General features: G+C 51.8%; 1 protein-coding gene across 1 annotated transcript; it reads left to right on the top strand.

Moving 5' to 3' along the window:
• The first annotated feature begins 6151 nt into the window (after positions 1 to 6151).
• On the top strand, positions 6152 to 11278 carry LOC138363250 (mucin-21-like). The gene is made up of 2 exons (XM_069322258.1): positions 6152 to 6636; positions 9313 to 11278. The coding sequence occupies exons 1-2, from the start codon at positions 6152 to 6154 to the stop codon at positions 11276 to 11278; spliced, it is 2451 nt and encodes an 816-aa protein (XP_069178359.1).
• The last annotated feature ends 259 nt before the right edge of the window (positions 11279 to 11537 follow it).

The following is an 11537-nucleotide window of genomic DNA, read 5'->3' as shown; positions in this document are numbered from 1 at the left end:
GGAGGAGCACTGTGCCCGGCATAGAGGAATAGCAACATTCGCTGTTTGATACACACTGTGCTTCGTATAAAGATTAATTTTACATTGAAAAATCCCCATGGAATAAAGGGGTGTTCTATGTCTTGATACAGAACGAAGTCATGATACCGCCTTTTTATTGAAGAAAACAGTTCGTCTTTTATACCACGTCTGATCACACTGCGCGCGGTGGTTGTTCCACAGGAGCGCTGTGTTTGGACAGAGCCTCTTTCTGTAGAACCTTAAGCAAAGCAGCGCTTTGTCATGGATCTGGCCGGGGAGGATTTACTGGGCGCAAATCCTTAACTGTGGCCTCTGTTTAACTCAACAGTAAAATGGGTACTTGGTTGTGAAAGCGATTCTTCGCGGCGGGGATCGTATTCCAGGGACCTGCCCGAAACGCTACGCGTACTAGTGGCTGTACAAGAATGTAACAACTCTTTTACATATCAAAAAAAAAAAATCGTTATCCCTGGCACCAGCTGCTGCTATGATTGGAAGCGCAGGTACTGAAAAGGGTACTAGTCTTTCTAAGGAAGGGTACTGTTCCTGCTCTGGAGAGTAAGCACTCTTGCTTGTATGGAAAGACACTGTACGTAGAAGATCACAGACGCTGTTCAATATGTCTAGTGACTACCGTCGCCTGTGGTGTTGTGCTGACCTTCACAGGTCTTGACAGGGCCTGTGAGGCTAAAATCGCAAGGAAAATTCTGCTCGGTTAATGTGTACTATGTTTGAAAATTCTTGACTTGAGTAGGCAACTCTCAATAGTTTGGAAATGCATTTGTTAAGGTTTGGATGAGCACAATGGCTTTCTAAATGGGCACTATGCCTATAATGTTAAGGGGCACTGTGTCTAATCTGAAGACATATTGCGACTTCTTGATGAACACTGCTTGTTTTGGAAGTTATCCGCGTCTAGTTCAGAGGGGTACTGTTCCTGGCCTGGAAGGTCACTGAACTTATCCTCTAGTGTTGCCACTACGTTAGATCTGAAGGGGATACAAGCATGCAAGATCCCTTTCCCTAGCCTGCAGGGGCGCTCAGTTGTCCGAAATACGGACACACACAATACCTTTTGCAACTTGGAAATGAATTTGAGGCCAATGCTCTTGTATTGCAATGTCCTCGCTTTGTCTAGTGTGGAACCATTGCTCAAGTGGTGATCCAGTGACTTTGATTGAAATTGAAATTGCATTTTTTTCCACGAAGCTATCTCGAGGAACCAATCCGATATCCATCCGGTTGCCACAGTCGCATCCGTCTCGTGGCTCATATAAATCCAGTCCACAAGCCAGCCAATAAAGGGCGACAAATCCTACCATTAAGGAGCAATAATGTGGCCCCGACAAAGGAACAGAGTATGTGTCCAAATGTGTTCCTGTCAATGTCTGCCCGACCCACTTAACATATGACGTTCGTTTTCTGTTGCTTTAATTGAGGGTCATTTCCCATTTTCCCCTCAAGTGATGAGACGAAAACGCTAAACGACGCGCAGAGCAACTCTTGCTCTTTGTTTCTTCAATTCAAGGTTATTTTACATTTGGTTTTAACTACCGAACAAAATGAAACGACGCACATAAAGCTACTCTCGTTTTCTGTCTCTTGAATTGAGTTTTTCCCATCTTCTGTGAAGTATTGAAGAAAAAACGGTAAACGACGCATATAAAGCGGACATTAGCTTCAGGGAATATTACTGATCGCCAGTATTACTTTTTTGCAGCATTCTTCACTGGGAAAATAATAATAATAATGCCTTTGCCTTTTTCGTAACAAGTTTTATTAATGTATCCCCATGACATGCGACATTTTCTAATAATGAGCAGAGCCATTTCTACCCCGGTCACTAGCGCTGAGATGGGGGAGGGGGGGGAGGGGGGGAGAGAGAGAGAGAGAGAGAGAGAGAGAGAGAGAGAGAGAGAGAGAGAGAGAGAGAGAGAGAGAGAGAGAGGGGGGGGAGAGAGAGAAGAGAGACGAGGGGAGAGGAGAGAGAGAGAGAGAGAGAGAGAGAGAGAGAGAGAGAGAGAGAGAGAGAGAGAGAGAGAGAGAGAGAGAGAGAGAGAGAGAGAGAGAGAGGGGGAGAGAGAGGAGAGAGAGAGGGGGAGAGAGAGAAGAGAGACGAGGGGAGAGGAGAGAGAGAGAGAGAGAGAGAGAGAGAGAGAGAGAGAGAGAGAGAGAGAGAGAGAGAGAGAGAGAGAGAGAGAGAGAGAGAGAGAGAGAGAGGAGAGAGAGAAGAGAGACGAGGGGAGAGGAGAGAGAGAGAGAGAGAGAGAGAGAGAGAGAGAGAGAGAGAGAGAGAGAGAGAGAGAGAGAGAGAGAGAGAGAGAGAGAGAGAGAGAGACAGAGAGAGAGAGAGACAGAGAGAGAGAGAGAGAGAGAGAGAGAGAGAGACGAGGGGAGAGGAGAGGAGAGAGAGAGAGAGAGAGAGAGAGAGAGAGAGAGAGAGAGAGAGAGAGAGAGAGAGAGAGAGAGACAGAGAGAGAGAGAGGGAGAGAGAGAAGAGAGACGAGGGGAGAGGAGAGAGAGAGAGAGAGAGAGAGAGGAGGGGGAGAGAGAGAGAGAGAGGACAAGTAGCTGGGATTACGAGGATAGAGGGAAGGAACGGTACCCAATCACTAAGCACAGGGTTATCTTGAGATGATTACGAGACTTAGCGTACCCGCGGCCCGGTTCTCTAAATGGCCTCCTTATTGTTACACACAACCACAGAAAGTAGCCCGGCGCAGCTAACTCCCGGGTACCTATTTACTGCTAGGTAACAGTAGCGTCTGGGGGAAAGAAACATTTTGCCCATTTGTCTCCGCCTCCACCGGGAGTCGAACCCGGAACCTCAGGACTACGAATCCGAGCGCAGTTCACCCAGCTGTCAGACGTCAGTCAGGGTGGACTGAACGCACACCATCCAAGAAACTACACACACACACACACACACACCACACACACACACACATAAACACACACACACACACACACATACAGGGGGTCTTAGGGGCCCGTAAGGGGGTATTAGGGGCCTGATAGCAGAGTGGACAGCGCTCTGGACTCGTAATACTAGGGTCCGGGTTAAATCCCCGGTGATGGCAGAAACAAAATGAGAGTTCTTCACCCTGATGCCTCCGTTAGCTAGCAGTAAATAGATACCTGGAAGATAGACAGCTGTTACGGGCTGTTTCCTGCATTTGTGTGTGTGTGTGTGTGTGTGTGTGTGTGTGTGTGTGTGTGTGTGTGTGTGTGTGTGTGTGTGTGTGTGTGTGTGTGGAAAAAAATAGTAGTTATAGTAACAGTTGATTGATTGACAGTTGAGAGACGGGCCGAAAGAGCAGAGCTCAACTCTTGCAAGCACAACTAGGTGAATACACACACACACACACACACACACACACACACACACACACACACACACACACACACACACACACACACACACACACACTTTCCCTTTCTCCTCAAACCATAATTTTATTTTTAAACTCTCTTAAAAGTCTCTTCTAATACATATCAATAAATGATTTCAACTAATTTACATAAATTGATCTCGATCAATGCTAAATGAGCTGCATAATTTGCATATATGATACGCTTTAACGTTCCAAATGTTTTTCCACCAGTTACTTTCTTCTCTTTACAGCAGGTAAAAAAAAAAATCCTGTTTTAGAAAATGTTTGCGTTTTTCTTCATTATTCCATATTCGCTTTCATCTTTCTGATTAATGTTATTCCCAGACCCTTTACTGTCATCATACTCCCGTCTCCCTCTCCTCCCCCCTTCCCCCCCGCTCGGTCTGGCTCTATCATGCTTGATAGAGCATGATAGAGCTTTTACAAGTTGCTTGGCTTTTACAAGCTGAGCAGAGAAAAAAAATCGTCAACATCATATTTTCTTGCGAATTATCAGCTTCTTAACTTCGGTATTCTTACGCGTATAATTCAGGTGAGGTGCCATAAATCATTTAACCCGCCCCCCCCCCCCCCCCCCCAGGGATAGGGAGCCCGTCCTCATCAACAAACATCAAATGCTCGTTAATCCAGCCGTCAATCTGCTTATGATTTTACATGCAAATCTTTTGGGGTTAGGTTAAATTTGGGTTTTAAACCACTTTACACACGACTCACAACTGTCTTGTGTAATTCCTCCTGAGCTCAGCTTATACCTTTCCAGCATCGTCTCACAAAAGCCATACATCATATTGTTCTCTTGAAAGTATCAAAAATTGCTCCACTATTCAATAAAAGCCATAAAAGCCTGTCTATGTTTTCTGGAACGTGGGCAGGTGTGGGTCTCCAGATCCCAGGCCACATTCACCTTTTGTGGGCAAGAATTATAATTAAGGAAGTGGAAGCCAACCCCCCTCCTCCCCCCCCCCCCTCCTCCTCCCTACATGCAGGATATTCGAGGCTAATTACCCCGTAATTACCCCTGTAATGTTGGGCCGTGGGACTGCCTCATCCCTATTTTGTTGACTGAATTATTTGTAGACCAGCTGTAGGTTCATACAAGTTTACTGATTATTTTTCCATAAGAGCCACTTTGGATTTATGCGAATGGGCGAGTACACGGGGAAGAGAACTGGTGCACAGGTGCTGTAGTAGATGGAAAACCTCCACCCAAGTGACTACTAAAAATGTCTCCCTTCCATCTTTACTTTAGTTTTTAAACAATTTGATTTGTCGAAAAACTATCAAAACAACCACACAATGCAGCACCACACACACAGACAACCACTCCATAACCACACAAGGCAACACCACACACACACACACACACACACACTACCACACAACAACCACACAATGCAACACCACACACACACACACACACACACACACACTACCACACAACAACCACACAATGCAACACCACACACACACACACACACACACACACACACACACACACACACACACACACACACACACACACACACACACACACACACACACAACCACACAACAACCACACAATGCAACACCACACACACACACACACACACACACACACACACACACACACACACACACACACACACACACACACACACACACACACACACACACACTACCACACAACAACCACACAATGCAACACCACACACACAGACACACACAAACCACCACACCACCACAACATAAGGCAACACCACACACACAGACCACAAGCACACAATGCATCACCACACCCAATCACCTCACCACACAGACCACCCCACAATACGGCCAACACAAACACCAAGGCCCCCCCCCCACACTTCCACCATCACAAGAATGCAGCCCAGCACCGTGGCCTAATGACCAGGGGAGAGATTGGTTTTCCACAGCTGACAGGCCTGGTATATTGCAGTTCACCGTAAGGTACATTGCACCGCACCCAGCCTGTGGGATTCCGCTCTTGAATGCACCGTATGAGGGTACACATGTCCTAGTATCTGAGCTCATGGGGAGGGGAGGTATTCCTAGCATGCTAGGTGTCTAGGCGAAGCCCTGGGTGCTACAGGAGAGGTTACTGCACAGTGGTCAGTGTGTGCTCACTGAGTGATTAACTAGGACGGAGTGAAGCATTTAAACCAAAGAACAGTGTCAGAGAGATCAGCCATGTGCTGGTCAGAGTTCTCAATCGTGGGTGAGATAAGGGGTAGCCCTCAGGTGGCAACCTGGTCACGAGATGTACCTGGTCAGGATTCACTTGACCAGGTGAACACTCACCTAAGCCGCACCATCTACGGTCAGGTCCAACTCGGCGAGCCAACTCAGGTCTTGTACCAACGCTTTGGTAGTTGTTGGATCTTGATAGCTTTTAGAGATCTGCCTGCCAAATGCAAATTGGTGACGTTGCTTGCAATTACAGGTAGAAAAAAAGTTAAATATCCCACAGATGCAACACATTTATAGCATGTAACGAAAACTAGGAATTCATCCCTCTAACTCGATGATGAGGAGCGGTTAGGAAGTCATATGAGCCAACTAGGTCTGCGCCCGGCAGTCGGAGGGAGCGGCCGTCGCTGCTGTGAGCTACAGTCTTCGCTTGCCTGTAGGTGTGCCAGGTCGTTGGTGGTGACTGTTGCGAGGCCTAGCTGCCGTGCCGGCCGTTAGGATGAGGGCTGCCCTTGCCTCCTGTTCAGTGTGCTTCGACGATTGACATGGAGTTTACTGGAAAGGCATATTTCCCGGCGGTGGAGATGTTGTTGGTGGACGTCTTGCGTGTGGATGTGGCTGACGTTTGTGGTGTGCAGATTACCTCTGGTCACCGAGCAGTGATCAAGTTCAGTTCTTCAGCTATCTTCCGAGATGTTGTCGACTACTATGATGGGCGTTCTTTCTGGTTACCTGGGGATGTTGGGTTCATGACTGTTTCGGACCGTAGTGGCTCGTCCTTGTATGTGACCATTCACGGCGTGCCGTTCGAGTTTCTAGAAGACCTGTTGTGGCAATACTTCAGCCAGCTTGGGCTTGTGTTGCACGTCCAAATAAACGTCATCTCTGGCAGGTTGCGGGGCGTCCCAAATGAGACCCGGACATTAACCATGCACATTAAGACTCGGATCCCATCTTCCATTATGCTCATGGAGTTTTATGTCAGGATCTTCTATGCAGGCCAGCCCCATACATGCTTCCGGTGCGGTCTGTAAGGGCATGTGGCTGCCGGTTGCCGTGCTGGCGGTTTGGGAAATGTGAACCTCTTCCGGGAGGAGAACTTCCCCCCCCCACCCCTCAGGAAGTCCCGGGGGATTCGGTGTGTGTCGAAGAGGATGCTGTGACTGGGTCTTTGGCCGGGCCGGTGATGTCAGGGGTGTCTGCAGGGCCCCACCCTTCCCAATTGGCGATGAGGGCCCCAAGGAAGTGGTGCGTGTGGCCCCTCCCCGTACTCCGGCTGCTGTGACCGTGGTCCAGGGGGCTGTGTCTTCCGCGAAGGGTAGTGACGAAGAGCTGCCTGGTGCTGGTGGGGGGGTTGTGTGAGGTGCCTGTTCCTGTGGAGGCTCACACGGTGTAGCCTGTGGTGGTGTATGGTCCGGTTACTCTGGTGGTCGCCGCAACTGAGGTGTTGGGTGGCCGTTATCTTAAGAGGTTATCTTGAGATGATTTCGGGGCTTTTTAGTGTCCCCGCGGCCCGGTCCGCGACCAGGCCTCCACCCCTAGGAAGCAGCCCGTGACAGCTGACTAACACCCAGGTACCTATTTTACTGCTAGGTAACAGGGGCATAGGGTGAAAGAAACTCTACCCATTGTTTCTCGCCGGCGCCTTCGATCGAACCCAGGACCACAGGATCACAAGTCCAGCGTGCTGTCCGCTCGGCCGACCGGCTCCTTCGAGCCGGTGCACGAATTCCCCGTGGTTCAGGTGGGACGTCTATAGTTTCAATGACTTTCGTCTGGTACCCAACGGACGAAAAATCACAGAACAAAATGCCTAGGATATTTTTCACAACACGCATCCCACAAAGCCCACTTCTCCTCTATAGAGGGGAGGGGGGGGAGGACGCCCTCATGCGAGCGACGGGAGCAACGCATAGAATCTAGAACAACCCGCACGGGACCCCCCTACACGGAGGTCTCCCCAGCTCTCTCAGATCGTCTCCCTCTGGTGGTGCTTCATGGGTGGACGTGGGGGACTTTGAGACTTTGCTGTCCTCGGAGGATGATGCTGGTGATGTGCCCGGAGTTTGTGGCACCTGTTGGTGGTGTGGCAGCTGTGGTGGCGGCTAATCCGGAGGCGGCTGTCCCTGTGGTGGTGACGGTGCCTGGTGTCGAGGGCGTTGCCTGCTCCTGCTTCCTCCCCACCCACCCCCCGGTGTCCTCCGAGTCCCCAGTTGTTGGTTCTCCGGGTTAGGAGGATGTTGCCCCGGTTGCAGTAGACGGTGCGGGGCGGGATTTAGTTCTTGTATTAAAGAAGGATTCCTTGCAGATGCCTCTCGTGACGATGCCCTCCATGCAACCCCCCCCCCCCCCCGTGCTACGGCCGCCTGTGCCTCAGGCCCTCGTGCTGCACCCCGACCCCCCGTGCTACAGTCCGTGTTGGGGGGTCCCGTGCGGGTTGTTCCAGATTCTATGCGTTGCTCCCGTCGCTCGCATGAGGGCGTCCCCTCCCCTATAGAGGAGAAGTGGGATGCGTGTTGTGAAAAATATCCTAGGCATTTTTATCCAAATCATTATGGGTCTTACTGAGCTTGTTCCCGAGTTTGGTGTTTCTGTTTCTGTTGTGGTCCGTTTAATTGTGCGGTAATTATGTTTATTTAATGTTGTTTATGTGTTATTTCTGTATTCTTTGCTGTGGTGATGTTCTGGTGTGATGCCCCGGTGACTTTTCTTTTATATGTCTAATTATGTGACTTTTTTTATACAAAAAAACCAACTGGTGCGGTTTTACCAATAACAATCTAGCATTCAACTTTAAATTAAACTGCCTGAAATACTAAGGCTGATGATCAGTCTATATAACACACTGGCTTTCCCAACCCACTGGGAAAAATTATTTTGCGAAAGATACACAGTGTAGACTTTTTCTCTAACCTATCAAGCTCTCTTGTCAAAAATACCGTCATGTTCCACAGAATTCCTCTCACCTTGATGCATTTATTCACCAACGTTTGAGCAAAAATAAAATGTCAACTTTTTTTATTAAGAGGAATATTCTTTACACTCTATGGCAATATTTGTGAAGTGTCGCTAACTAGCTTTACGCTCCTCTTGAATTCATAAGAGGTGCTGAGGGGGGGGGGAGGCAGGAGGGGGGAGGAAGAGTGGTGGAGGCAGGGGGGGACGAAGGGAAGCGGCAAGGGGGGGGGGAGGGGAAGGGGCCAGGGGGAGGGGGAGGGGAGAGAGGAGGGAGTGATATCTTGAATTATTAAAGCAGAGATCGAAAATCCTCAACTATTAAAGATGAATTACTAGCAACCTATCCTCATCACGTGACAGTACTTACAGCACCTAGTTGGTAGAAAGTGCAACAATGGACCGTTGCCGCCAACAAAGGTCACGTTGTGTGTGTGCTTGGGTTTGAAGAGAGCAGGAAAAAAATAAAGCCAAAAGCCACGCTTAAACATTTGTAGGTCTAGTATAGCATAAAAATGTGCTTTATTAAGCCTAAGATAGCAGCTATTAGGCCTAAGATTGCCTGTACAGGTTAGTTGAGGTTCTTATGTCCGTTTAGGCACACTAAAAAATACAAATCGCCAACTTTTTTTTTAAGACAAAGTTCTTAATTTGTTGGTACATTTGACGAAAGAGTTGCAAGAAGGACTTTCATTACTGGAGCAAGGAGAGCTTAAGAGATTTTTGGTTCTGTTGCACACATTGTTATCAGAGACATTAAAAATGGAACAGCACAGCAGCACCAGGGACAACAGCCCAGCAGCAGCAGGGGGAGCAGCACAGCAACAGCAGGGACAACAGCACAGCAGCAGCAGGGGGAGCAGCACAGCAGCACCAGGGACAACAGCCCAGCAGCAGCAGGGGGAGCAGCACAGCAGCCAGCAGCAAGCCCAGGGGAGCAGCAAGCAACGCAGGACAACAGCCCAGCAGCAGCAGGGGGAGCAGCACAGCAGCACCAGGGACAACAGCCCAGCAGCAGCAGGGGGAGCAGCACAGCAACAGCAGGGACAACAGCCCAGCAGCCGCAGGGGGAGCAGCACAGCAACAGCAGGGACAACAGCCCAGCAGCAGCAGGGGAAGCAGCACAGCAGCACCAGGGACAACAGTCCAGCAGCCGCAGGAGGAGCAGCACAGCAGCAGCAGGGAGAGCAGCACAGCAACAGCAGGGACAACAGCCCAGCAGCACCAGGGACAACAGCCCAGCAACAGCAGGGGGAGCAGCACAGCAGCACCAGGGACAACAGCCCAGCAGCAGCAGGGGGAGCAGCACAGCAGCACCAGGGACAACACCCCAGCAGCCGCAGGGGGAGCAGCACAGCAGCAGTAGGGGGAGCAGCACAGCAGCACCAGGGACAACAGCCCAGCAGCAGCAGGGGGAGCAGCACAGCAACAGCAGGGACAACAGCCCAGCAGCAGCAGGGGGAGCAGCACAGCAACAGCAGGGACAACAGCACAGCAACAGCAGGGACAACAGCCCAGCAGCAGCAGGGGAAGCAGCACAGCAACAGCAGGGACAACAGCCCAGCAGCAGCAGGGGGAGCAGCACAGCAACAGCAGGGACAACAGCCCAGCAGCAGCAGGGGGAGCAGCACAGCAGCACCAGGGACAACAGCCCAGCAGCCGCAGGGGGAGCAGCACAGCAGCACCAGGAACAACAGCCCAGCAGCAGCAGGGGGAGCAGCACAGCAACAGCAGGGACAACAGCACAGCAACAGCAGGGACAACAGCCCAGCAGCAGCAGGGGAAGCAGCACAGCAACAGCAGGGACAACAGCCCAGCAGCAGCAGGGGGAGCAGCACAGCAACAGCAGGGACAACAGCACAGCAGCCGCAGGGGGAGCAGCACAGCAGCACCAGGGACAACAGCCCAGCAGCCGCAGGGGGAGCAGCACAGCAGCAGTAGGGGGAGCAGCACAGCAGCACCAGGGACAACAGCCCAGCAGCCGCAGGGGGAGCAGCACAGCAGCAGTAGGGGGAGCAGCACAGCAGCACCAGGGACAACAGCCCAGCAGCAGCAGGGGGAGCAGCACAGCAGCACAGGGACAACAGCCCAGCAGCCGCAGGGGGAGCAGCACAGCAGCAGCAGGGGGAGCAGCACAGCAGCAGCAGGGGGAGCAGCAGAGCAGCAGCACAACAGCAGCAGGGGGAGCAGCACAGCAGCAGCAGGGGGAGCAGCACAGCAGCACCAGGGGGAGCAGCACAGCAGCACCAGGAGAAGCAGCACAGCAGCACCAAGGGGAAGAAGCACAGCAGCAGAACCAGGGGGAGCAGCACAGCAGCAGCATCAGGGGAAACAGCACTGCAGCAGCACCAGGGAGAGCAGCACAGCAAGCAGCATCATGGGGAAACAGCACAGCAGCAGCACCAGGGGAAACAGCACAGCAGCAGCAGCACCAGATGAAACAGCACAGCAGCAGCAGCACCAGGGGAAGCAGCACCAGGGGGAGCAGCACAGCAGCACCAAGGGGAAGAACCACAGCAGCAGCACCAGGGGAAGCAGCACAGCAGCACCAGAGGAAGCAGCACAGCAGCAGCACAGCAGCAGCACCAGGGGGGAGCAACACAGCAGCAGCACCAGGGGGAGCAGCACAGCAGCAGCATCAGGGGGAGCAGCACAGCAGCAGCATCAGGGGAAACAGCACAGCAGCAGCGCCAGGGAGAGCAGCGCAGCAGCACTAGGGGGAGCAGCACCAGGGGGAGCAGCACAGCAGCAGCACCAGGGGGAGCAGCACAGCAGCAGCACCAGGGGGAGCAGCACAGCAGCAGCACCAGAGGAAACAGCACAGCAGCAGCGCCAGGGAGAGCAGCACAGCAGCACTAGGGGGAGCAGCACCAGGGGGAGCAGCACAGCAGCACCAGGGGGAACAGCACAGCAGCAGCCCCAGGAGAAGCAGCACAACAGCAGTACCAGAGGAAACAGCACAGCAGCACCAGGAGA

Source organism: Procambarus clarkii, chromosome 10, assembly GCF_040958095.1.
Source record: "Procambarus clarkii isolate CNS0578487 chromosome 10, FALCON_Pclarkii_2.0, whole genome shotgun sequence".
Lineage (NCBI taxonomy): Eukaryota > Metazoa > Arthropoda > Malacostraca > Decapoda > Cambaridae > Procambarus > Procambarus clarkii.
This window is presented reverse-complemented; position numbering and strand designations above follow the sequence as displayed.